Here is a 27,916-nt window from a genome sequence, read left to right as displayed (position 1 = left end):
TTTCATTTTAACTGTTTCATTTATGTCAAATAAGCTTTACTTTTATTTCTTCTCGCCACTTCACTACCACAACTCTTACTCAACATGTCTTCATCAATTTATACAGGCTCTTGCTGCACACTTTGCAACGCTCACACGCACCTCTTGCGTCACGGTCTCTCTGGACCCTCATAGCCTTATAAATGATTCCACCAACGAGTGCCTCAGTCGGCGATCTCTCGCTTACACTTCTAGTGTCTTCTTTGGCAGGATAACCTTTCGAAACCAATAGAGTACAAGCTCTCTTCATCTTTCAAAAGGCTCCGCTTCACATATTCTGACCATAGGAATAAAGTAGGCCCTGTTTCATGTGATCCGACACGGCCTTCCTGACAAAACACACGTCCTCGTGTGTTAACTTTAAATCACAGTATTCTCAAATTTCAGTACTCGTTACATTTTATTGTTAACAAACATTTCATTAATTTTCTAAACATAAGTATTGAGGCATTTAGACAAAATAAGCATCTTGGTTTCATGATAACATGATAACATAACAAATTACATCTTCATTTTAATCATAATTTTCAATTCAGACTTCTCTAATTACATAGCTTTATCAACTGGTGTATTTCCTTTTACACCCACATACCGACCCCCGCCATAACAATTCCTTCTGTTATGGTGCGGTCATTATATCCCCTCTTGGGATTCCAAGGCATCAACCGTGCCATCCATATCATCATTCCCCACATGGGAATCAGACGCATCTCCACTTGAGTCGTCTAAATCTTTATCAATCAACGTCATTGCTTATTTGTCTATTTGGCAATGCCCTCAAAAACTCATGCGCATTATAAGTTCTTTTGCTTGTTAAGGATTTTAAAATGTACCGATCTCCATCTTCATTTCTTTATCTCTTTCTTTCTCTTCTCTCTCATTCGTAACAATTTCAATTTCCAATTTATCCATTTTAAATTAATCTTGCCTTATCAAACTTAGTGCTCTTCCTTGCATAATTTTACCAAACCGGCAAAACTAACTTTAAATTTTTCTTTATACTTTTCTCTGTGTCATATGGTGGTATCAAGCCCAAAGGGTGGGTCCGATTGGCATCTCTTAAGGGCTTGCATTGGTTGCACTACTAACTGTGCAGTTCGCCGCAATTGCACCCCGCCAAGAGCATCTTGCCATCACCTCTGCGGTCCTGGTATCCAGCCAGATGATTACTTTAAAACTTTACACATGATACAACCTTCAACAATCTTTAAACTTAGTCATTTCCAACAATATTGATAAATAGTGCTGAGTCTATTTTTTTTTCCACCCAAATACATAACGAATTTATAACCTTGATTATTAATCAACCAAATTTAAGGGACACTACTGGCAGATAACATTGCCTCACACCTCTTTGTATACTTCAATACTCCTCTTCGTAACTCAATTTAATTTCAATTATCTTCAGTTGTTTATAAACTATATCAATAAATTCTGAATCCTGATGTTGATCAGTCATTCATTTGAGATTTCTATTCTAAGTTCACACGTTTTTCCGTCACTTTATTTTTATTTATCGGAGTTGAAATCAGTCACGTGAATTCTGCACACAAAAAGAATTCTACATTTGCCTTGCGCTTTCTCTTCCTCTACTCTATTTTAAAATCATACGATTTCAAGTATGTCCATCAATGTTCAGATAATTTTTTTGAAATGATTACATTTGCAATAAGTATAGACTAAAAACTCTCATCTGAATGAAATAATGACTTAAAGATACTTGAAGCCGAAGAATCTGTCTCATGATCTGAGAAAATCGAGGCACACGTTTTTGAAAATAAGGCACCAATTCAATAAATGGTCTTACGACGGTCTCTTAATTGCACCGATTAAAAGGACGGACCTTTAACGTAAGGATTTTCTAGGAATTGGGTCTGATTTCTCCACCGCACACCTCATAGCTCAGATACTGCGTAGTAGGTTCAAGAAACCCACATTTGGTAACGTTAAATGACAACACTGGTACAGTCAACACATTTAATACAACCTTCAGCCTTCGGAAAGCCTTTTCTTCCGAGTTTGCCATGATTAACACGTCATCTATGTAAACTATCGCAAATAATCATGATAAATTCCAAACGCCTTAACAATTGCATGATGAAGGTAGAAGATGCACTCTTCAAACCAAACGGCACGGCAGACCAAACAGACGGCAACTCGTAATTTTTTTAATTAATTATTTTTCAACAGAAACATTTTTCCTTCACAGGGTATGACATAAGCGGCAAAGGCCACTGTCCGAAACCATTTTCGAATATTGCTCCCGATATTCTAAGCACAACCTATCGTATTCCACAACATTGCCATCAAACACATCTCTATTCCCATCTTTAACCAACAACTTTATGTCCAAACCATGTGTGTGGGGACACTCTGCACTATTCATGTCTTTTAGGCGAATTTCTAAAGCAGACTGAATATATAAGTCTGTATTTGCCGAAATTGCTCTTAACCGCACTGAGCTCCCAAATCGAAGAATAATTGGAAAGGGCTCACCCGATACTGTCACTGTTGAATCACACAAATCAACTCGCTTCTACATGCAGCTGCCGCTGCCGCTCGCAGCCGCTGATACCCATCTCGTGCACACAGATACAATGTGACCACTGTTATCACGCCTGAAGAGCGTCACTCCAGCTCTTGGCACTTCAGCCGCAGTTCCGCCCGTGTGCTGTTGTTGTTGTCTTCCATTCTTCCCCAAATTTTCTGGCCGACAATGATGACACTTGCAACCGTCCGGCTCAACACGCGACCAGTGCATTTGACTGCCTATCACGACTCCGGTGTCTCGCACCACGCGGCTGCGCAAGCTTTCGATGCGCTACTGAATTTAATATCGACCGACAATCACTTTATCAGAATGCCCGCGAGGCTATGGTGAATCCCACTTCTGATGTCGGAGGGAACCGTTATTTAATTTAACCGTAGTCGAGCCAGCGAGTTCTGTCCGCCTGCGCACTCCAAACGTATCTGTCCTCACGTCACTTTTCCTTTTGCCTTTTCACATTTTCTTACTTTTCACTCAAACGTCAATCCTAGACAATCTCTAGCTGTCTCTCTCACTCTCTCCTTTTCCTGTTACCGACTCAACTGTCATTGCGCCTGCGCGCCAGCGACACCTACAGGCTACCACTTCTTTCTCTTCTCTTCTTATCCACGTTGCGCGACTGGGCCACACTCGACAGTTATGCCGACATTTAGGTCTGGCGAAACTATGTATATCGCTCTCAAAGGTCTTTTTATAGAAATTATGGATAGACGCCAAACATTTCAACGGTTTCCAAAATTCGAAAAAATTTAAGCGCTGCGAAATATGTACAGAGAAAAGAATGAAACGAAAGCTGTGAAAGTAAAAAGCAGAAAAGCCGGAACTAAAACTTGAAATAAATATAATTTAGAATAAAATATAATAGAAACAATTTACTATAATAAAGAAACAGCTTAGTTTTACAATCACAGCTTAACAGTTTTCCCGAGACCTGCTGATCGTACTATGGCAGCTACATATGTATATAATACGATTTTCATAAACTTAAAACCGAAATTCTGAAATAATAATTTGGCAACCAAATGTGCTTGGATGGAATTGGTAACAGCTTCGCCAGTTATTTCCATTGAGTCCGCTGCGGTGTCTCTATCTCTGATACCGCAGACATCGAAAAATCGCTGCACAGGGTCAAATAAGGGCAGGTGCACCAACTCAAGTTGCGTTACCAAATACCCTTACCGCTGTTCCGCCATTAAAAACAATATTTGTTTCACGGCTTCCCCCTGACCTCGCAGACGTAAAAAAAAAAAATTTTAATTTTTATACGCCAAAGATATCTCTTCGTTTAAGATATGTAAGTGTCTCCCTAGAACTTTTTAAAACAATTGGTTCTGGTGACTTTTGGCCAAAATACGCTGTAGTTAAGGAGTTTGAGGGCAAGATAAAGGAAAAACGATCTGTTGGTGTAGGGCTCCCACAGTTCCTAAAAACTAAAATTTTCACTCCAACTTTCCTATCAGAATGCTTACGCTGCAAGCTCTCGAAATTAAATTCTGATAGTTTTTCTTTTGCATGCCAGGTGACTTTGTATACTAAAAACCTGGTTAAAACCGGTTATTCTCTGCTCCAAAATCTTTCCGGGTAAGTACACAATGTATAAAAACGACGCAGGGGAAGTTAAGCCGCTCAGGTGCCATTGTCGATGCAGACTCGGACCTTGGTGTGCAGCTCTCCAAAGAGAAGGAAGAAAACCTTCTCTGCTCGCCAAAACTAGGCACCAGATACCCGCGTAAAGACGGGCCAAAACGTCAAAGCGAGGGGATGAAGCCTAAGGCGCAGAATCGGCTCCAGAAAAAAGCCGCCATATCCCCAGAGGAGAAGGGACAAGGAGGGGATCGCTGAGGGCAGGCTTCATTTCGCCAAACTCCCCCACATGAACTCGTCGGGCCGATTCGCCAATAAGGTGGATGAGACGCTTGCCAATAAAAGGCAACGCTCAGCCGAGAGCGCCTGTAACGACGCACTTGCGAGTAAGCGGCAACGCGGGCCTAAGGCGGCAGGCCTTCCCCAAAAAGCGAAAAGACTAACAATACCGCAAAAGGCAGTGAAGTGTCCAAACGGCATTTGATCGTGGCACTCATTGACAGAAGCGCTGAAACCGGCAAAATGACCGAGGCGCGGTGGAAAATGGTGAATGCCCTGCCCGTTGAGTCATTGTTTGCACGAATGGATGAAGATCCCGAAGTTCCCATGCCCACATTTGATGGGTGGCTAAATGTGATCAAAATCCTTACGTGCATGGATGACCCGACAAGAAAGTGGCTGACGTAAGCGGTCTGCCAGTTGGAGGCGCTGTGGGAGGAGACCAAGCTGGAGGTGGTGGACCGGAAGCTAATCCGGACATCCCAACCGCGTACTGAAAGGTTCTGCTTATTGCGACCCCATTACGCAAGGAGGGGGGCCAAAGTGCAGTCCACCAGATTAGTAAGGAGGCGGAAGACATCCTCTTTTCCAGATACTGCAAGATGGCATGGGTTATGCATACCTGCGCCTCAAAAAGCGATATCACTGGGATAAGGATGCCACACCCTGAAGGCATCGTGGATGCCGCCCAGGGAATGACGCTGGACGAGTCCGATGAAGGAGGGGACGGTACCCTGGAGATGAGCCCAGTACCCATGACAATGCGCAGCAGCTCAACCGTTATAAGAGTAAGGTCGCGTCGGCGAAACTCCTCATAGCCATGGATCAAGAATCAGCCGACATAGCTTTGGTCCAGGAGCCATGGATCGCTTTATGCAATGGCATCGCCGGACTAAAGTCCCCAGAAACAAAACCGGAAGGGTTTACACGCTATCCTTATGCCTCATTACAGCTTCCTGCTACATGGGGCACGACAGGATGACCCCACCAGAAGAACTCATGAGCCTGGTAGAAGCCAGCCCGAAGGACCAGCAACTACTCGTGGGTGCAGACGCCAACGCGCACCACTGCGTCTTCAGGAACCCCCGGAATACTAAATGGGGAAAGTTCAAGGAGACTATCGCGACAAGGCTCGCGACCTCTCGGGACACAGAAGACACAGAAAAGTCCCTAGAGACCATCTCCAAGAAACTGCTAGATGCGTATCACGCATCATGCCCAATATCGGATACGAGAAAGGGGACCAGGCCACCTTGGTGGAATAAGGACCTTTCACTCCGACAAAACAAACTCAAAGAATTCTTCAAAATCGCCAAGCAGGCGAAAGATGATATCATCAATGAGGAATGCAAAGTCCTACTAAGGGACTACAAGAAGGAAATACGCAAGGCGCAGAGAAACTTGTGTCCCAGAAATGGCTAGACTCCGGAAGCTGGTATCGAAACAGCCAACAATACAGAGTTAGCTCAAACGCGACGACGGACAGTGGACTGAGGGCAGCGAAGAGGCCCTACCAGCACTAATGCATGCGCATTTCCCAGGATGCACTGAGGTATCCCATGCGACTAAGCACCAGGACCTAGCAACTGTTGAAGAGCATCTCCCAAAGGATCTAATATCCTCTAGTAGAATCCACTGGGCTATAGACTCCTTTGCGAGGATAAAAGCACCGGGACTAGATGGGATATTCCTAGCCTTGCTACAGGTGACCAAAGAAGTCATTGTTGGAGCACTAGATTAGCGGTTGATATTATTGTTAGAAATGAATTTACATGAAGAAAAAATAGAACTAAACGTAAACAATGTAAAACAAAAAGCTTATCGCTTGCACTCAGCCGAGCTGAATAGCCGAAACGTATAGCTTTCATAGCGAGGCAATTCGGACGCTGCTTGTTTAAAGGTAGTAGCCGATTAACCTTTGGAACTGCTGGCTGCGCCAGCGCAATAAAACTTTTTCGTGCGACTGCAGTTATTCTCGTCTTCTTTTCTTTGCCTTCGAGTGGAAATTCCCCAGCTAGGCCGCTAGTTGCTAGTCGCCTTTTTTTTATTCGAATTTTTTGTCCGGAAAACCCTCACGGATTTACATTTTGGCGCCCGAGACAGGGACTACGACTAGCTTTTCGATTTCGCGTCGGAAAAACGAACAAAAATAGTGCATTTTCGTCGTCTCGGCACTTGTTCCGTTTTTATACCCTTGCAGGGTATTATAATTTCAGTCAGAAGTTTGCAACGCAGTGAAGGAGACGTTTCCGACCCTATAAAGTATATATATTATTGATCAGCATCACCAGCCGAGTCGATCTAGCCATGTCCGTCTGTCCGTCCGTCTGTCCGTCTGTCCGTCCGTCTGTCCGTCTGTCCGTCTGTCCGTTTCTACGCAAACTAGTCCCTCAGTTTTAAAGCTATCTGAATGAAACTTTACATATAGTCTTCTATATACTCTCACTGCTATATATGTCGGAACGGGCCGGATCGGACGACTATATCATATAGCTGTCATACAAATGTTCGATAAATTTTTAGAAAAAAAATTATAACTTGGATGTTTTTTAACATTTTTGCACAATTTTTAAGACATGGCCATTATATATTACTTTTGAATTTTGGTAAAAATTTTATGAAAATCGGACCACTATATCTTATAGCTGCCATAGGAACGATCGGGAAATTAATCGAAAAAAAATTATAACTTCGTTGTTTTTCAACGTATTTTAATCTACTTTGGTACATGAGCTTCTGGTATTATTTTAGAATTTTGGTATAGGTTTTATGAAAATCGGACGACTATATCTTATAGCTGCCATAGAAACGATAGGGAAAGTAGTAGAGAAAATTATAACTTCGTTGTTTTTCAACGTATTTTCATCTACTTTGAGGCATGAGCTTTTAGTATTATTTCAGAATTTTGGTAACAATATTATGAAAATCGGAGAACTATATAATATAGCTGCCATATAAGTGATCCGTAGATGTAGAGAAAATGTAAAGCTGGGAATGTATAACTGTAACTGTCAAACTGTAAACATATTAAGTATAGGTAAAATGTTATGAAACTCCGTTTAGTGTCTGTTTTCGGCATTATAATTTATAATATAAATATGAAAACCAATCTGCAAGGGTATACAAACTTCGGCGTGCCGAAGTTAGCTTCCTTTCTTGTTTTTTTATATATTTGGCGAAAAAACCTAGCTGGCGGAACTCGACAAATCTTGGATCGGATTGGATCAAATTTTGGAAAAAAGGAAAGTTCTGGAAATCATGCCCAACGATCAGGTATTCAGTGCCAAAAATTAAAACTTGGAAGCACTCCACGTTACGTGTGTTTGTGTGCAATTATCTGGCTGTAATTCTTTGCACTTTGTATATTGGAAAACCAATTTAAAACCAACATATAAAACCTCCAAATAAACAAATAAAAAGTGAACAGCCTTTAATAATTTTTGGAATTAAATTGTGAGAAAATTGATGTGCGTGCGGTACAGTTAAATACATACATATCTACATACTTATATACCAGCGTTTTGCCGCCAAGTTCATTTCCCTTTTGTGCAGTGGCAGAGCAGTTATTTTTGAGCTATATACTCTGGTCAGTGGCTTTCAAACCGTACATAGTGGCATATCGGTTAATTTCGACAGCATATACTCTGTCAGTGGTATTCAAACAGTATTCAAAGTAAAATTCCTGCAAAACTCGGAAGTGAAATTAAATTCTGCACATATTATTATATGTACATATTTACGTGCGACATTAATTGTGATACAGTTTCTGGCTTTGGCGGTGCTTGTGGGCATCTTTAACCCGTATGGGATCCACTTAAATATTTTCGGACAGTTTATTTGTCAAATAAAATTCAACTTGGTGTTTAATTTCGGCGGTGGTTTTTGGCATTATTAACCCTTATATAACCCAAATAAAATTTGGTGTGCTTGTGAATTTATATTAATAAAATTTAATTGGGGTATCGGCGAAATTGTATCAAGTGAATAATAATTACGGAATCATTTGCGAAAGTGGTTTATTAAAACTTAGTGCCAATCATTTACATTTGGAGCATTTTTATTAATTCCCAATCAATTTCAAAATGGCTGAAAGAGATTCGGCTGCAAAGCCAAATGCAAAACTTTTGATGGCTATGCAGAAACACGATATGGTTCTGAGTGACATCGAGCGAATGAAAAAGGCATTTGAGGAAAGAATTATTTCATTCGACAAAATTCAAATGGAATATCGAATGCAACTTCTCGAATCGTACTGTAAAAAACTAATGGATATCCAGGCAGACATTGATATACTATACCCAGAAAATGATCTGAGAGCGCCGGTTGAGGATGCATGTATCATTACAAAGGCATTGTATCGCTCCGCAATGATAGAAGTTGAACCTCAGAGAATTAGTCAAGGGGATTTCAGTGGTTATCGTCATTCATCGCAATTACCAAAAATGAATCTGCCGAAGTTTAGTGGAAAACATTCGGACTACAAAAATTTTATAAGTCTATTCGAGAGTTTAGTTCATAACGATCCATCCCTTACAAAGGTAGAAAAGTTCAACCATTTGCTTACATGTCTAACAGGTGATGCATTAGGAACTGTAAAGGCGTTTCAAATTTCCGAGTTAAATTATGAGAAAGCATTGGCTAGCTTGAAAAACGTGTACGACAATAAATGTTTGATTTTCTTCGACACGATTTCTCAGTTGTTTGACCTTCCCCAGGTATCGAAACCCTCTGCATCAGGCTTGAGGTCTCTTGTTGATGAGATATCGGCTCTGTATGCATCATTGCAGTCGTTGGGTAGTGAACAGGAGATCAATAATGCAATTTTTATTCACATAGCTATGTCCAAGGTAGATCACACAACAAAATCCCGATTTGAGGAGCAGCTGGATTACAATAAGTTGCCAACATGGTCTGATTGTGCGTTTCAGTTGAATCGGCGATACCAGCATTTAGCTGCTGAGGAATCAACGAAAAGTAAAGGGAAGCCTAGCCAAGGTTCGAATAAGGGATACTCAAAATCGTCATTCTCATGCACAAAAGCAGATCACAAACCAGATTCGAAATGTCAATATTGCTCAGCGACGAATCATAATTTAGGTAGTTGCCAAGCCTTTATGGCTCTGTCCGTGATTCAGCGTTTTGATTTTACGAAACATAATCGGCTGTGCATAAATTGTTTAAATCCTGGTCATCCAGTTAAAAAATGCAAAGCAAAAAAGTGTCGCGTCTGCTCTAAGCCTCATAACACACTTCTTCACAGATATGGGGTAGAGCAGCAACCTGTAGCTTCGGGATCAGGTTCTCAAGTGCAGTCACAGTCGTTTCCTGTAGCATTTGATCATTCAAATCAAGCCCACTCATGTCATGTTGCAAGTAGCGACCAAGTGATTCTTGCCACTGCCGTCGTTAAGGTGCGGGATAGATTCGGACAGTTTCAATTAGCACGAGCTCTTTTAGATTCCGGGTCGCAAATAAACTTTATGGCCGAAGATTTGGCACAACGTTTGCGGCTACATAGGGAGGAGTCTTATTTGAATATTACTACTGTCGGGAAGAACGATTCGGTAGTGCGGCACAAGGTGCACACGTCAATTCACTCTCGCGTCAATGCTCATAGTTTCGCAACCGATTTTTGGGTGTTAAGGTCAATTTCATCATATCAACCTGACTATGAGGTCAATTATGCCCAATGGAAAATTCCAGCAAACATTGAATTGGCAGACCCTCGTTTTCACAAGCCCGCAAAAGTGGACTTGCTTATTGGCGCAGAATCCTTTTTTGAACTTCTAAGCGTAGGCCAAATAAAATTGGGTTCCGACCATCCATCGCTTCAGAAAACGTTATTAGGATGGATTGTGTCGGGAAAGTACACTCAACGCTTAGCGAGTCAAGCTCAAGTAGGCAGCGTCACTGTCAGTGAAAATATAAGTTCTCTCGACTCTCTGGTGGAACGATTTTGGGAGTTGGAACAAGTCCCTGAGAGATCGAAGGCTGTTTACACAGCTGAACAAGTTGCTTGTGAGAAGCATTTCGAGCACACAGTAAAAAGACTTTCTTCAGGTCGTTTTGAGGTGAAGCTGCCGTTCAAGACAAATCCAAGTGTTCTAGGCTTATCCTTCGAAACGGCAAAACGCAGATTTCTTTCGTTGGAGCGCAGACTTGCGAATAACTGCGAGTTGCAAGACATGTATCACGAGTTTATGAGAGAGTATCTTAACCTTGGGCACATGTCACGGCTTCCAACGCCTCCTCCAGGACAACACTACTATATTCCACATCAATGTGTCCTGAGACCTGATAGTAGCACCACAAAGTTGCGAGTTGTTTTTGATGCGTCAAGCAAAACGTCAACCTCGATCTCATTAAATGAGACACTAATGGTGGGTGCAACTATTCAGAGGGAGCTTTACGCTATTTTGGCAAGATTTAGATTGAACAAATATGCCTTGACATCAGATATTTCAAAGATGTATAGGCAAGTAAACGTTGCCAATGAAGACCGGAATTTCCAACTAATTTTGTGGAGGGAAAAATCTACTCAAGCTCTCCAAACCTTTCGCCTAAACACTGTCACTTATGGGACAGCCTCAGCTCCATTCTTAGCCATTCGTTGTCTCTTTGAGCTATCAAAAATTTACGCTAAATCACATCCGGTGGCAGCGGAAGTAATTTCGAGCGACTTTTACGTCGACGATATGCTCACAGGAGCGAACAGTTTGGACGAGTTGGAAGTGATTCGCAAGGAAGTCACTGAGGTTTTGGAGTTAGGGGGTTTCCATTTAGCCAAATGGGCAACAAATCATCCAAGTTTGATGACTAACCAGGGACCAGAAAAATCTCTTATATTTAACACCTCTGAGTCCGTTAAGACGCTTGGAATGAGGTGGAACCCTCAGAATGATGCATTTCATTATAGTTTGGAGCAGCGATGGGCACGAAATCTAACGGTTTGAGCAGCAGCTCGCTGAAAAAAAAAAAACAACAACCCCCGGCGTTGCGAACCGTCGCACCCACGCGACACACAGAATGTGCGAGCCGAGAAAATACACTGACAAAAACTTTTTGAGTAGATCAATATCTTCAGCCATTTTTGCGTGCATTTATGTCCGCTTAAGAAAAACGACTGCAAAAAAATCCAATCCTTTTTCTTTAGTGCAGAAGTCAACGCCAGCCGCGCAGGTCCCTTTAAAATTGTTCTTGTTTTTGGGACGATGTGCGAGTTCGGTCGCTTGTGTTTTGTTGTTGCAAACTCGGGATCGCGGGGATGTGCTCGCTACCTGCGCCAAAGGTCAGTGTGGTTGTTTTTGTAAATCTTCACGGTTCGCTGATCGCGAGGACCGACTGCAATTGTGCGACTTGCTGGCGCCTCCGAAAAAAGATAACGGTTTGAGCAGTGTGAGCAAATTGAGCCACGGCGTGCCCATCGCTGGTTTGGAGGATTCGTTTCAATCCTTACCTCCCACGAAACGCAACATTTTGTCCGTCACAGCTCGTTTGTTTGACCCCTTGGGGCTATTGTGTCCGTTGATCACAAGAGCAAAAATTCTGCTTCAGGAGCTTTGGCGACAAAAACTAGATTGGGATGAATCAGTTCCCATGAAATTGCATACAAGTTGGAACGAATTTAAGCAGAATTTATCAGAGATTGACAAGATATCCATTCCTCGATATATCTGTCTGTCAGCCTATGACGCTGTTCAAATCCACGGATTTGCTGACGCATCGAGCCACGCCTACGGCTGTTGCATTTATGTTCGCACGGTGGCTGGGACAAATGACTGCTAACCGCTAAGTCACGAGTGTCCCCGCTAAAAACCAAATCAATTCCAAGGCTCGAATTATGTGCAGCGCATTTGCTGGCCAAGCTATGGACTCAAGTATCTCCTTTGCTGCACAAGATAGAGTTGGAGAGCGTTAATTTTTGGTCGGACTCCCAAGTCACTCTATACTGGTTAAAGAGGGATCCGTCTACTTTAGCAACATTTGTCGCGAATAGAGTTGCTGAAATCCAGGAACTCTCAGAGAATATAGTCTGGCGTCATGTGCCTACAGAAGAGAATCCGGCTGACTTAGTGTCACGTGGAACAGATATAGAGGGTTTGAAGCGTACTCTATGGGAAAATGGACCTGAATTCTTACTGCGAAATCCAGACGAGTGGCCTAGTTCTCATCAGGTTGAGGTATCACAGGAGTTACAGTTGTCCGAGAATAAAAAAAGCGTAGCAGTATGTTCCGTCACAAAAAACCAACCGAATGTCTTTATTGAACTTGTTGGACGATGTTCGTCATTTAATAAATTAATGCGGATCATGGCATACGTAAATCGATTTATTCAAGGGAAGAAGCGTCAACGCGATGTTTTTATTTCGGCCAACGAACTGAAGCTGTCGTTTCTTAGGATGGTCCAAGTCTTGCAAAGAGTTGAATTTGAGTCAGAATATGTCAAGATAGAGAAATCTGAAAGTTTGAGTCCACATCTACAACGTCTAAATCCTTTCATACACTCCAGCGAGATAGATGGTGTGAAGTTTCAACTAATTCGGGTTGGGGGAAGATTATTAAACGCGCCAATTCCGTATGATGCCAAATTTCCGTTGTTACTGCCATCGAAGTCAGAATTTGTTTCGTTGTATCTTCGCAACTTACATCGGACTCATTACCATGCTGGTGTCAAGGTTTTGGTATCGCTCTTGAGACAGCAGATATGGCTTATCAATGCTCGAGGAGCATGCACTAAAATTGTCCGTAGGGTCAAAATGGCTCGCCCCTTTTTGGTTTGTGGGGTAGACTTCTGCGGTCCATTTTATGTATCATTGAAGATCCGCGGTAAACCCCCGATTAAGACTTATGTGGCCGTCTTCGTGTGTTTCTCGTCAAAGGCTGTTCACCTTGAGCTTGTGATAGACCTATCCACTGACAGTTTTTTATCTGTTTTTAAAAGGTTCGTCGGGAGGAGAGGACTGCCGAAGAAGGTGTACAGCGACAACGCCACGAATTTCGTAGGAGCGAGCAACGTGCTGCAGGAGCTGAACGCAGCGTTTCACCACAGCGAGGATCAGCTGAGAGGGTACACGGCTCAGAGAGGCGTCGAGTGGTATTTCATACCGCCGAGGTCACCACACTTCGGAGGACTGTGGGAGGCAGCCGTCAAGTCCGCCAAACATCGACTGCTGAGAGGGGTCGGCAACGCCAAGCTAACGGCCGACGAGTTGAGCACCCACCTGGTCGAGGTAGAGGCGCTGCTCAATTCTCGACCAATCGCATCGCCTGGCAACGATCCCAACGATGGAGAGGCGCTGACACCAGGACACCTGCTGATCGGTCAGGCTCTTCTTTCGCTGCCGCAAGAGTCCGACACAGGCGTAACCTCCAGCAAGGGCGGATGCGAGTACTTGAGGCGGTGGCGAATGCTGTCCGCTCTCAAGCAGCAGTTTTGGGACGGTTGGTCCAAGGACTACCTCGTCAGCCTGCAGCAGCGCAACAGGTGGAGCGATTTGGAGGTCGGACGCTTGGTGCTCGTACACGAGGACAACTCGCCCCCACAACGGTGGCTCACAGGGCGCGTGGTGGCAACAACAGTCGGCGCGGACGGTAAAGTGCGTGTAGCACACATCCAGACGTCAGGAGGCGTCATCAAGCGCGCCATCCATAAGTTGGCATTGCTGCCGATAAACATCGCTCCTAACGAGGAGGTTAAAGCGCCGGAGGCCTTCAACGGGGCCGGAATGTTGGAGCACTAGATTAGCGGTTGATATTATTGTTAGAAATGAATTTACATGAAGAAAAAATAGAACTAAACGTAAACAATGTAAAACCAAAAGCTTATCGCTTGCACTCAGCCGAGCTGAATAGCCGAAACGTATAGCTTTCATAGCGAGGCAATTCGGACGCTGCTTGTGTAAAGGTAGTAGCCGATTAACCTTTGGAACTGCTGGCTGCGCCAGCGCAATAAAACTTTTTCGTGCGACTGCAGTTCTTCTCGTCTTCTTTTCTTTGCCTTCGAGTGGAAATTCCCCAGCTAGGCCGCTAGTTGCTAGTCGCCTTTTTTTTATTCGAATTTTTTGTCCGGAAAACCCTCACGGATTTACAGTCATCACCACATGGCTCTACTCAATATATACAGCTTGCCTAAGCATTCATTCACTCGTCTTTCATAGCGTACGGTCGTGTTTTTGTTTTGAGCTCCGAATTTTTGTGTTTACACTGCATTTAAACAACCTGTGTTCCAGCTTTAATTGTTCAAATACAATTTTAACTTTGGCGTTCAGCTACGAGAGTGCATGTGTCTTTCAGTGTTTAATTAATATGCAGTTTATAACGACTTTTAGTTTTTGCGTTTTCTTGTCCCCCTTTTGTGTTGTTCCGTTTAGTTTTCAACTTTGCTTATTAGCTGAACTTAAGCGGTTCTAAGCTCTCATTGTTCTCTGCTCTTCCACGCCTACTCTCCCGCTCTCTCGTTTTTTCGGCACTGTTAATTTATCTGTGCACCTTGGTCGAAGGTTTGAGAAAATGTCTTCAAATATTGTCTGTTTTTGGCAGACCAGCCCAACCTTTATTGCTGGCTTGGCGATGCACACGCTAAGTGTCTTAACTTAACGGGCCGTATCGCAGATCTAATTTCTGGAAAAATTGCTTACATTACTGTTGCATTGCCTGCAGAGCTTGCAAATAACTGTCGACAATTTTTAGTTGTCTGCAAATAAGTGTCTCTCTCTCACTCTTTACGAAAAGACTCAGAGAGCACACGTTTCATGGGTTCTTGGAATGAGCTGGCTCGCGCTCAGAGCGAACTCGTTTTTTTCTATTCTGTTTTGTTTCTGTCGTTCCAGACCGTGGTCAGTGAAGAAAAAGTCTTTTGCGTATGTATTGGTATAAATTCACATGCATAGGCAAGCAAATCGTTAAACGATTAGTTGCGATCGTAATGGCATTTTGTTATATTGAATATGGAATCTAAATGACACTTGTTAACAAAAATATTTGAAAATAACATTAAATTGTTCTATTAATCAAATTGTATTATTTCTTTGCATATGTGTTGGTATACATTCACAAGCGTTCGTTTTGCAGACGAAATATATTAATTGCAACAACAACGAAAGTAAAGGTGAAGATCGTTTGCGCTGAGTTGTTCAGTCAATTGGTCTTTTGCTGGCTCTCTGTGTGCGAGCGTTTCTCGTCCCGCTCTTTACGCACTGCTCATTGAACGACCGAAATAAAAAGAGCTCAACGAAAAGCGCTCAACAGAAAACAGAAATGAAGACAGCAAAACTCTCTTGCTCAGAGCGAGAGAGTATGAACTTGTTCGGTTGTGCTCGCAACGAGAGCGCAAGAAAAAAAACTGTCGACAGTTATTTGCAAGCTCTGATTGCCTGTCGTGATGTTGAGAAGGATATGTTTTCCTTCATGCGCCAGACCAGAAGCGGATTTAAAGAACTTAGGGTAATTTTTCGCAAACCAAGTGACCTGTTCTTAGCGCTGGACGCTCAATTTAACAGGATGAAGCTGTTAAATGAGTCGCCAAAGCGTAAAAATTTAGCTTTTGGTCGGCAGCAACTGGGCGAGCCCCAGCAACCCAAGATTTAGTACCCCCCCTTGGCCCAGCACCCGACCCCAACACCAACTCCTTTGGTGTTGAGATCGGGAGCGATTAAAGATTCGGCAACCGAATGTGCCGGGGTGGAATTGGCAGCAGCTCCGCCAGTTATATCCGTAGAGTCCGCTGCGATATCTCAATCTCTAACTAAGCAGACTTTGAAAAAATCTGCACAGTGTAAAAGAAGGCCAGTGCACCGGCTGAAGTTGGTAATGCTGCGTAAAGACCCTTACCGCTATTCCACCACTAAAAACAATATTGGTTTCACGGCTTGCCCGTGATCTCGCATCGCAAGATGTACAGCTGTGTTCACTGAAATAGCAGTGCCCCACGACCTGCACGTTTAAGATTGGAAAATACTATTACAAACACTATTTTCATAAAATTTTTTTTCATAAAGGCTTAGTGTATTTCAGCGATGGGCACGCAGTGGCTCAATTTGCTCACGCTGCTCAAACCGTTATCTTTTTTCGGAGGCGCCAGCATGTCGCACAATTGCAGACGCACAAGTGCAGTGCTCGCGACCAGCGAACCGTGAAGATTTACAAAAACAACCACACTGACCTTTGGCGCAGGTAGCGAGCCCATCGCCGCGATCCCGAGTTTGCAACAACAAAACACAAGCGACCCGAACTCGCACATCGTCCCAAAAACAAGAACAAATTTAAAGGGAACTGTGCCGCTAGCGTTGACTTCTGCACTAAAGAAAAAATTTTGGATTTCTTTTGCAGTCGTTTTTCTTAGGCGGACATAAATGCACGTAAAAATGGCTGAAGATATTGATCTACTCAAAAAGTTTTTGTCAGTGTATTTTCTCGGCTCGCACATTCTGTGTGTCGCGTGGGTGCGACGGTTCGCAACGCTGGGGGTTGTTGTTGTTTTTTTTTTTTCAGCGAGCTGCTGCTGAAACCGTTAGATCTCGTGCCCATCGCTGGTGTATTTAATTATTAACAATACCACAATCATTTAATTTAGGTAACATAAACCTTATAGAAGATATAGCTAATAACAACAAAAAAGGTCTATATTATGCCGATCATTGAAATAGCAGTGAAAAACTAAAATTCTTCATAAATTTAAAAATATCGTATAAGAAACCTATTTCTTCTTAAATTCTAATTGACTATGATCTAATAATTTGTTAAATAGCCTTTAGAAGCTATCACAGCCTCATACCTGGGTGGCATGGAGTCCACCAAGTCTTAGCAACGCTTGAGGGGATTATGGTCTCATTCCTCCTGCACAAATCGCCAAAGCTGCGGCTTAGAAGTCGGAAACTTCTTTAATACGTAGTCCTTGATGTCCCCCATAAGTTTTCGATCGGAATAATATCCGGGGACTGTGCAGGCCATGGCATTGCATCCACTTTTTCATTAAGAACCCACTCCTTGGCCACCTTGCTGGTATGATAAGGGTCACTGTCCTCCTGAAATGTCCAAATTAATGGCAAATTTTCCTCAGGATACGGCTGCAAGATAGTTTTTAACATTTGGACATAAACATAATGGTCTTTGATCCCACCGATCATATATACGGGACCTACAACGTTGTATGAAAAGTATACCCATACCATGATTTTTAGGCCACCGTGCTTTACAGTCTTCAACGTGTGGTTTGGGTGGTACTTTGTATTTGGAGGTCGACAGACATATTGTCTAGTCCTATTCCACCAAATAAAACCAGTTTGGAGTCATTTGTCCAAAGGATATTACGCCATTTGAAAAGTGGCAGTTCAAGTGGCTATTGGCGAACTCCAATCTGGCCTTGATATGCCTTAAACCAAGCAGTGACATTTTCCATGGACTTCGCGAGTCTAAAATTTATTCAATAAGTCCCCGGCGAATGGTCCCATGACTGATTCCCATGCCAATTCCTGCTCATATATCCCTAGAGGATGCAAAAGGACGAGCTTTGCTGAAGCGAAGTTCGCGTCGAGCCTGTACAATTGTGGTTTTGCGAATGGTACCTCGGTTTTTTTGGGTTCGGTTTATATTTTATGATTTATAAACTATTTTAAAATAACAATTTGAAAGATTTGGAGACTCTTTACATGTTTTGCCCTTCTTTCTAGACTAAGTTATCTGATACCTTTCTCTCATGGAGCAGTGAGGTCCTGCGCCCACTAAAATAATTTTTTTTTCGTTGTAAAGGTGTATTATAGTATAAACTATAATAACGACCATAATTAAACTAATTTTTTACAAAATTAAAAGAAATTTCGGCACTTTTTGCGAAAGAAAATTAAAAACTGCTATTTCAGTGATCGGCCAAAACGAGCTGCATATGTGAAAAAATATCAATAAAACATAAAAATAGAGCAAATCGAACGGAATTTTTTCTCGATTCTTATCTTTATGTTCCATTTTACAAAAACAATGTGCAATAGATCAGCTTGCAAAAAGGAATATGTACAAAAAAACGTTTTGAAGTTGTTCCTCTGTCGCACTGCTATTTCAGTGAACACAGCTGTACTTGCCCATATACAGAGCAAAACACAAGCCGCAAATGTGAAAGTGGAAAATTTTAATTTCTCTTATAGGGTCTTCCCACACACCGTCAAAGCACATTCACCGTCCGTTGAACAAACGGTCCATAAGGTTTTGCCGTTCCGAATTTTCCCAAATGGACCGCCGTTAGAACACATTAAAATCTAACCACGGTTTGTTTGGCGATAGTTTTTCGGTGCAACTCTGAAAATTTGACCATCACTACGAAAGTGTATACACACTTGGCGAGGAACAAATGAGATATGGAATTTAAAATGTGGCGCCAAAGCTACAAGCATGCCCAAAATAGTTGTTGGCGTTTTTATACCTGTTTAGTAGGGGGGCGATCCTTCCACTGAAGATCCTTGGAACGTAGACTCCACCGGCGCAAGGACCAAAAAAGCCCAGAAGAGAAACAAAGTCGGGGGCGTCGTGGAGGCAAGGTAATCGATGACGATCAGCTTTATTCGGCTGCATACATGAAACTAACTCTAAAACTTCAGCAAACGGCCGCGCTCACGCCCGTTGACTGCGCTAGCGAGAGCGAGAGAGCGGCAGCGGACGATCCGAGTGTTCGGCAACGAAGCCCGAGGCCCGCGCTCGAGAGTGCGAAAGCGCTTAGCGCTGCGGGAGAGCAAGACGGCGAGAGCGGGCTAGCGTTGCTACGCTGGGAGCGCTTGAGCTTTTGGACGCTCAGACGCTCGGTGGGCAGAGGGGGAGCAGGGGCCTCCTGGCGTAAACAATACCCTTGCAGGGTATTATAATTTCAGTCAGAAGTTTGCAACGCAGTGAAGGAGACGTTTCCGACCCTATAAAGTATATATATTCTTGATCAGCATCAATAGCCGACTCGATCTAGCCATGTCCGTCTGTCCGTCCGTCTGTCCGTTTCTACGCAAACTAGTCCCTCAGTTTTAAAGCTATCTAAATGAAACTTTGCATATAGTCTTCTATATACCCTCACTGCTATATATGTCGGAACGGGCCGGATCGGACGACTATATCATATAGCTGCCATACAAATGTTCGATATATTTTTAGAAAAAAAATTATAACTTTGCTGTTTTTCAACATTTTTGCACCCTTTTTTAGATATGGCCATTTTATATTATTTCAGAATTTTGGTATAAATTTTATGAAAATCGGACGACTATATCTTATAGCTGTCATAGGAACGATAGGGAAAGTAATAGAAAAAATTATAACTTCGTTGTTTTTCAACGTATTTTAATCTTCTTTGAGACATGAGCTTTTAGTATTATTTCAGAATTTTGGTAACAATATTATGAAAATCGGACAACTATATCATATAGCTTCCATAGAAGCGATCCGTAGATGTAGAGAAAATGTAAAGCTGGGAATGTATAACTGTAACTGTGAAACTGTAAACATAATAAGAATAGGTAAAATGTTATGAAACTCTGTTTAGTGTCTGTAATTTATAATATAAATATGAAAACCAATCTGCAAGGGTATACAAACTTCGGCGTGCCGAAGTTAGCTTCCTTTCTTGTTTCTGTATATTCTTGCCCCAATATGTCCCCAATAATTACTATTTAATATAAACCGCCTGTCTCTACCTTATTTTAAAGATTTTGGATGCCTATACCACCTATAGACACTCTTCGGGGAATTTACTCCTTGTTAGAGAAAAATCATTAGAAAAACTAAAATTCCTTGTTATTTAATGCATTTAAATTTAGTGCGGATAAATTCTGACGCAATCTGTGCCTTTTGCTGTTGTACAACACCCAAAATAGTTGGTAAATGCTCCATTTCAAATTTGCAACTGCCAATTCGACAGTCTTTGTTCCCGTTTTCATGAGCCACAGCTGATCGATCAGCTGTTCGGATGGTGAATGTGCTTTGACGGTGTGTGGGAACACGAGTTTCACTTTTTTTTTTAAATCCCAAACGTTCCTCATAAATGCGCTGTGTGGGAAGACAGTATTACACAAAAAACATCTCATCGTTTAAGATAAATGTCTCCCTCGATCCTTTTGACAACATTTCTTCTGGTGACTTCTGGCCTGAACGAGCTGTAGTTAAGGTGTACGAGGTTAAAATAAAGAAAAAAACGGCCTGTGGGAGTAAGACCTTTCAAAGGCTAAATATCTTAATTTCCGATTTAATTGGTCTGATCTTTATATGTGCACTGACATGGCCTCCGCCGTGGATATTTTTTACTGTGCCATGAATTCGTTCTTTTTATCGTGTGTTTCGTTAACATATCCGTCGGTTTCTAGTAAACCACCTTGGTTTACTGAAGACCTGACACGCCTAAAAATTATTAAGTCTCGGCTTTATATTAACTATAAACGTAGCGGTTCTCTTACTGCTCTTTCTAGTTATCTTAGTGCTCGGTCGAATTTTACCGTGCTTAACGCGCAGTGTTATAAACATGATTGAACTCGCTATAGGGTTTTGGTCACGCAGGACCCGAAAGAGTTTTATAACTTTGTTAACACTAAACGTAAACCTAAGTTATATCCTTTCTCGCTTTTATTTAATAACACTACAGTAAACTCTGATCAGGCCATCGCAAAGAGATCGTTGCAGAGTTTTTAAAACTTCTTATTCTTCCTCAAATAGCTTAAATCAGAATTACTCTTTTGATATGCCCAGGTCGAACCTAATCTTCAGTCCTATTTTAAATGAAAGCTCCCTTAGTTTGGATCCTCAGGCGAAAGATGATATCATCAATGAGGAATGAAAAGTCCTACTAAGGGACTACAAGAAGGAAATACGCAAGGCGCAGAGAAACTTGTGTCCCAGAAATGGCTAGACTCCGGAAGCTGGTATCGAAACAGCCAACAATACAGAGTTAGCTCAAACGCGACGACGGACAGTGGACTGAGGGCAGCGAAGAGGCCCTACCAGCACTAATGCATGCGCATTTCCCAGGATGCACTGAGGTATCCCATGCGACTAAGCACCAAGACCTAGCAACTGTTGAAGAGCATCTCCCAAAGGATCTAATATCCTCTAGTAGAATCCACTGGGCTATAGACTCCTTTGCGAGGATATAAGCACCGGGACTAGATGGGATATTCCTAGCCTTGCTACAGGTGACCAAAGAAGTCATCACCACATGGCTCTACTCAATATATACAGCTTGCCTAAGCATTCATTCATTCGTCTTTGACTTTCATAGCGTACGGTTGTGTTTTTGTTTTGAGCTCCGAATTTTTGTGTTTACTTTGCATTTAAACAACCTGTGTTCCAGCTTTAATTGTTCAAATACAATTTTAACTTTGGCGTTCAGCTACGCGAGTGCATGTGTCTTTCAGTGTTTAATTAATATGCAGTTTATAACGACTTTTAGTTTTTGTCTTCAGTCCTATTTTAAATGAAAGCTCCCTTAGTTTGGATCCTCATCGTGTAAAACCAGTTTATTCTCCGGGTCTCGATGGAATACCAGGCTACGTGCTCAGGTATTGTGTTGGGGCTCTGTACAACCCCCTTCTGAAATTATTTACCTTAGCTTTATAAACCTCAGAATTTCCCCTTATTTGGAAGAATTCATTTATCATTCCTATTCACAAATCGGACGACAGCAACGATAGAGGAATATTTAAGTTATCGGCGATTCCAAAACTTTTCGAGATTGTAATTACTCCTCACTTGCAGCATTTATGCAGATCAGTAATTTCTCCATGTCAGCATGGATTTATGAAGCGAAGATCGACCACTACAAATCTCTTGGAACTCACCTCTTTCGTTATTAGGGGTTTGCGGCATAACAGATTTACACAGACTCTTTTAACCACTCTCATCTTAAAATAAGCTTGACATAATCAGGTTTCACGTCGATCTTCTTAAATGGGGTTTGAGTTATTTGAGTGACAGAACTCAAAAGGTTCTATTTAAAAATGATCTATCCAAATTCCTCAGTGTCACATCTGGAGTCCAACAAGGTAGCCACCTCGGCCCGCTATTTTTACTTTGTTTATCAATGACCTCCCGTTGGCTCTAACGAACTCTAGAGTACTTATGTACGCTGATGATGTTAAACTATGCCTGCAGTATATGGACAGCTTGCCAGTCAGACCTGCAATCCGATCACAAAATTGTTCAAACAATAGCTCAATAGCTCCAAATGCAAACTGATGACATTTTCACGTGTCACTCCCCAGTTTGGCACTTATACGCTTTATGCCTGCGTCTTATCGACGATTTGGGCGTTCGCCTAGATCCTAAACTTTCGGTCTCTAAATATGTTTCATGCATAGTTAATAAAGCCAGAGGCATGCTCGGTTTAATTAAAAGATGGTCGAAGGACTTGGTTTCCCCTTATGTAATGAAGACTCTTTTTGCAAACGCCCTATATTGGAGTATGGTTCATGCGTCTGGAGTCCTCAATTTGGAGTCCATATTAACCGTACTGAATCCGTACAAAAGAACTTTTTACTTTTCGCCGTCCGTGGCCTACCTTGGGATGCTGACATGAGGCTTCCGTCTTATTCTAGCAGATTTCTATTAATTAACTTTCCCTCTCTAGCTAACCGTAGAGCTATGTTCGGTGTTGCACTTCTTAATAAACTAATAAAGCTAATGCAGCTCAATTTCCACGTTCCTCGACTAACATCTAAAATAAATCACTGTAGGCGGGAGTTTGAAACCCTTTAGGTCTTTATGTGCTGATTACAACCGCCTCTCTGATATGAAAGAAAGAAGTTACCATATTTTAAAGAAGAAAAAAGGTTTAAAAACAGCGAAGTTAAAATTTTTTTCTTAAAATTTTCCTATCGTTCCTATGACAGCTATAGGATATTGTCGTCGGATTTGTATAAAATTAAAACCGAAATTCTAGAATAATATAAAATGACCGTATCTAAGATTAAGTGAAAATAGATACATATGTTAAAAACCAGCGAAGTTATAGCTTATAAATATAAAATAAGTTATAATTTATAGTCGACCGATCCGGCCCGTTTCGATTTAAAACTGATACCGTAACTGTAAAACTGTAAATATAATAATAATATGTACAAGTATGTAATAAAAGTTTTTATTATATGTATAAATATATGTACAGCATATATATTTATAATTTATGTTCTATTAAATATTTACACTTAAGATATACTTTTTATACGATTTAAATATGTTTTACTGTTACTCAGGCGTGCTCCGGTAATCGAAAACGGCAAGATTTTTTTAAGGGGTTCTTCTCATTCAAAACCCGTTTTTTTGACTCTTTTTAAAAAAATTCTTATTTGAAATCGCAAAGAATAATTGAAAACTTTTTTTATTAATTGTATTAAAAAATGTTCAAAGTAAATAAAAAAATTGTTTTTGCCTCGATACGAGGGTTGTTCAAAGAGTAATGAGACTTCAAACTTGGTGGTGGAAAAAAAGGTGTCGTCCTGGCGGCCACGATTCAGGGTCTCCAGAGCGTCCGAAATGAAAAATAAGAACGGGGCTATAATCAGAGTAGATGTAATTTTCGGGTGACGGAACAGATTTTTTTTTAAATTTTTTTAAACAAAATGGCGGCCATTCAAAAAAAATTTCGATTTCGGGCTTTTTTTGTAGTTTAGTGTAAAAAAAAAATAGAAAAAAAAATTTTTTTTTAAATCTGTTCCGTCACCCGAGAATGGTGACAATTCTGCGTCGATTCCACTTTGATTCATAAAAATCGGTTTAGTTGAACTAAAGATATCATGGCCGCCAGTTCGAAAAACGTGGTTTCGAGATAAACGCGTTTGAACTTTGAAAAAAGCTCATTTTGCGAAGACCTTGCTTCCCAAAAAAAGCTGTATCTTCTAAAGTATTTCGAATTTCTAAAAATCCTTTTAAGGACATATACACAACATCCCAAGATATAAATAAATGAAAAAAAAATCGAAAAAAAAGTTGCCCAATGAGAAGACCCCCTTAAAACGAGAATTGGTGCTCCGGTAATCGAAAACGAAAGACTTTTTCGATTTGAAAAACGAGCACCTTTTTCTGGCCGGAATGAAAAGTAAATGGCTTTTTTTAAATGAAATCAGATCTTATTTACAAAAGGAAAAAAATAGTTTACTCGGTGGTCTATTGATGTTTATTCCACACCACCACAAGATCATTCTGGCAGGTAGTTATTTTATAAAAAATTTATTTCTGACCCCACCTCAGATTTGACAACAAAATTTTTGCCCTGTTCAACAAGTTTTCTCGTTTTGGCGATAGGTCGATAAGTCCATGACAAAATGTCATCACCAAGGTTGCCATGTTGTTGGTGGAACGAAACAGTCAGTTAAAAATACTTATAAAATATAAAAGAATACATTAATAACTTAAGAGGAGCGCCAAAGTTGTTGTTTGTAAATAATGCTATTTAATTTGTTTGCTTAAATGGTCAAAGTTGACCAAATAATTAATTGAGACCACCGGAATTAAAATGGCTAGAGTAGCTTAACTCCATAATTTTTTTTCCTTTTCTCGGCTTTAAAATAAGCAATATAAAAGGCAGTTCTTTACGTTGTTTGCTTTTTACCGAAAAATCAAGTCAGCTTCTTGAGCAATAAGAAAAAATGAAAAAACCAGAGCTCGCAGGGTTGAGTCCCGATTTCCAAAAAGGTCTCAACATTAAGGTTACGTAACCGGTTAGCCGCGAAAAGACTCAACGAGACATCTGCCCTTTTTCTATTCTCTCTCGGTTGAAGCGGCAAGAGCGGGCTCGCGGTCTTAAGTGTGACCGGTCTCTTCGCAGAAAGCTCTCGCTGTTAATTTGCACATTTCGCGTAGCGTACGTTGATTGTTTGCACAATTTCTTAATTTTTGACAACAAACATTTCAAAATGTAAATGATGAAATGATTAAAATAAAACAAATGAAGCAAAAAAAAAAAAACATTTGACACAAACTTGAGTTTGTTTCTTTATTAATTTGTGTTTAAATTGTTTTTAGAATATATTTTTAATTTTTCATACGCATGAACTCAAACGAGTGCTTCATCCCTCTCCCTCTCTCTCTGGCACTCTTATCGACTCAGAAGCGAGCGAGTAGTTTCTATGCCGCTTCGTTTCCCGAAAGCTTTGTCTTTGCGATCTACCATTACAGTTAACCTGAATCGCAATCAGCAAAGAAGCGAGAACATCTGCGAGAGAGACCCTTTTGAGACTATTTGGTTGTTCTCTCTCCGAAAGAATTTGATAGATCAAAACGGTTGACCGTTTTTTGCGAGCTCTGGAGAAAACAAAACATTCCGATAGCAAAAATTTTTTGAAAACCGGAGCAGCTAAAAACGAAATCGTACGATTTCGCCCAAAACGAAAAAATTTTACAATTACCGGAGCAGGCCTGAAATTTTATCACCTTCTTGGACATTAAAAAAACTAAAAACGTTAGATAACACACAAGCCGACAAAATTTGAAAAAATTGCAGTGCCAAAAAAACAGAATATACTTTAATGTGCTGAACTTAAAACCGGTGCCAGAAAACTTCCTATACGGAAAGTTTTTGTGATATTCCATCTTACAAGCGTAAATAATACGGTTTTTGTTACTTTTGAGATGCTGAAACTTAAATACGTTTTATTTTTTTCAAAACGATCGTTATGCTATCATAAAAAATGTTTATGGATCATCGAGATATTGTCATTTAATTTTATATATGTAGTTATTTTTCCAAAAATAATTGTCAAATTCGACACACTCAGAAATATATTGAAAAAAATCAGTATAAATTCCAGAGACGATATTTCGGAGACCTATAAACGCAAAGCACCTTAAAGGTACGCAAAAACCCTATTTTCTGAACATTTAAGTTTAAATATTAAAAAAAATGACATATGGGAAATTTAGTGAGTCCAGATTTGTGTTCAGCGCATTAAAAACTATAGGAAAATTGTGTTCTGGTCCTTGGTTCTAGAAGGCTGACGACCTGTGTAATTGATTTTATTTAGAGTTATTGGCAAATGAGGGAAGATATCGGAGAATAATTTGTTGTTAAAAAGAAAATGAGCACTAAGGAAAACTTTTATCAAATTGTAGTTCATCAGATAATATAACAATACTATTATATGCATTCGAGAATTGGTAAAATAAAAATGTAACCCATTTACCTCGGCAACTTTTATAAAGCGACCTCTACGATTCTGTTTGACATCCAAATAAAATCGTTTCGATTGTATCTGAAGCATTTTAGTGGCCAGTTCTTGCTCAACGCCACTGCCACCTGAAATCGAAGGCCAAGAACTATTATATATATGTACATTTATATTGATAGTTACAAATGTATACCTTTCACGGAGGAATCAAACTCATTACGACTCGACGAGCCCTCCATATTCGCCACATTATACTCTGAAATATAATAAATATGTATCTATTCTACAGATTTGTTATTTATCTTACTCGATCCTGAGATGCCTTCATCTCCACTTCCCAAATCTGACATTATCCGAACCTATTTAATTGTCGTAACCTTGGCTTGTTATATACTGTATAGTTCCTTTCTTTGCCTCCGCTCGCTGCCGATCTTCTAGTTAAGCCGTCTCAATCCCTCGTTGCCTTTTAACCATTTAACTTATTTATATTATTTATTATTAACATAAAAGTTTTACCCATATTCAAATAATCAGACAAATAAATAATATACACACACTCGCACACACACAGCACACATGTAAGAATCAGCTGTTTTAGCTGCTTTTTAGCTCTCGTGCAAGCAAAAACAAAGGTTCAAGGATTTTACATAAATACGAATGTAGCTCGTTTATGTATATATATACATATATATATGTATATATATATATATATATATATATATATATATATATATATTATATTTTATATACATATATATATTAATATATATATATATATATTAAAAATATTAATGTATACTGCTTGGGAAAAGCTGGTATAGACTTTTAATTATATAAACCATTAATTAAAAATCTACAAGTTGGAGGAATTAAGTTTTGATTTTTCTGGCATATCATACTAAAAACTTTCGGTATATGTTACAGGAGAGGATGTTATCACTTTTACAACGCTTACTTTTGTTTTTAAATGACAGTTTGTTCATAAATAAATGAAGTACAAAATATGTACACACACACACACACACACACACACACACACTTCAAATAGTTTTATCCCGAATAATACCATTATTTATCCCTTCTATATATTTATTAGGGTGCCACAAATCCGTGAGAACGCACAAATATCTTGCAAGTACCTTAACGCATTTTTCATTGCGAAAGAAAACTGTTTCTATTTCTAATTCATTTTGCAGGATGTTTTTGCAAAATCGGGCTTAAGTTTTTTTTTTGTTTTGTACGTCACGCGCAGTATCTAATGCATAATGTGGCGTTAGGGTATTACTCAGAATCGAGTTCTCAAAATACGTACCGTAACGTAAGAGCTGCAAGCTTAATAAAGCTTTTT

The 27,916-nt window shown here is 40.5% G+C and overlaps 1 protein-coding gene across 5 annotated transcripts in view; it reads right to left on the bottom strand.

The window, feature by feature from the left end:
• Positions 1–27,855, bottom strand: part of Pur-alpha (Purine-rich binding protein-alpha) — a 34,242-nt gene extending 6,387 nt beyond the window's left edge. For 2 of the 5 annotated variants that reach the window (XM_041776705.2, XM_070287704.1), the window contains exons 1-4: positions 27,708–27,855; positions 26,876–27,031; positions 26,762–26,824; positions 26,584–26,696 (exon numbers count right to left, since the gene is read on the bottom strand). In XM_041776705.2, coding sequence (XP_041632639.1) covers positions 26,584–26,696; positions 26,762–26,824; positions 26,876–26,918 — 219 coding nt within the window. In that variant the 5' untranslated portion in view covers positions 26,919–27,031; positions 27,708–27,855. Of the gene's footprint in view, positions 1–26,583; positions 26,697–26,761; positions 26,825–26,875; positions 27,032–27,634 lie in introns of those variants that run through there. The other 3 variants (XM_041776704.2, XM_070287705.1, XM_041776708.2) reach the window with 3 other exon arrangements.
• Positions 27,856–27,916: the final 61 nt, after the last annotated feature.

The sequence above is a fragment of the Drosophila kikkawai genome, chromosome 4 (assembly GCF_030179895.1).
Source record: "Drosophila kikkawai strain 14028-0561.14 chromosome 4, DkikHiC1v2, whole genome shotgun sequence".
In the NCBI taxonomy this organism is placed as follows: Eukaryota; Metazoa; Arthropoda; class Insecta; order Diptera; family Drosophilidae; genus Drosophila; species Drosophila kikkawai.
Note: the sequence above shows the minus strand (reverse complement) of the source record. Positions and strands in the feature narration are given on the sequence as shown.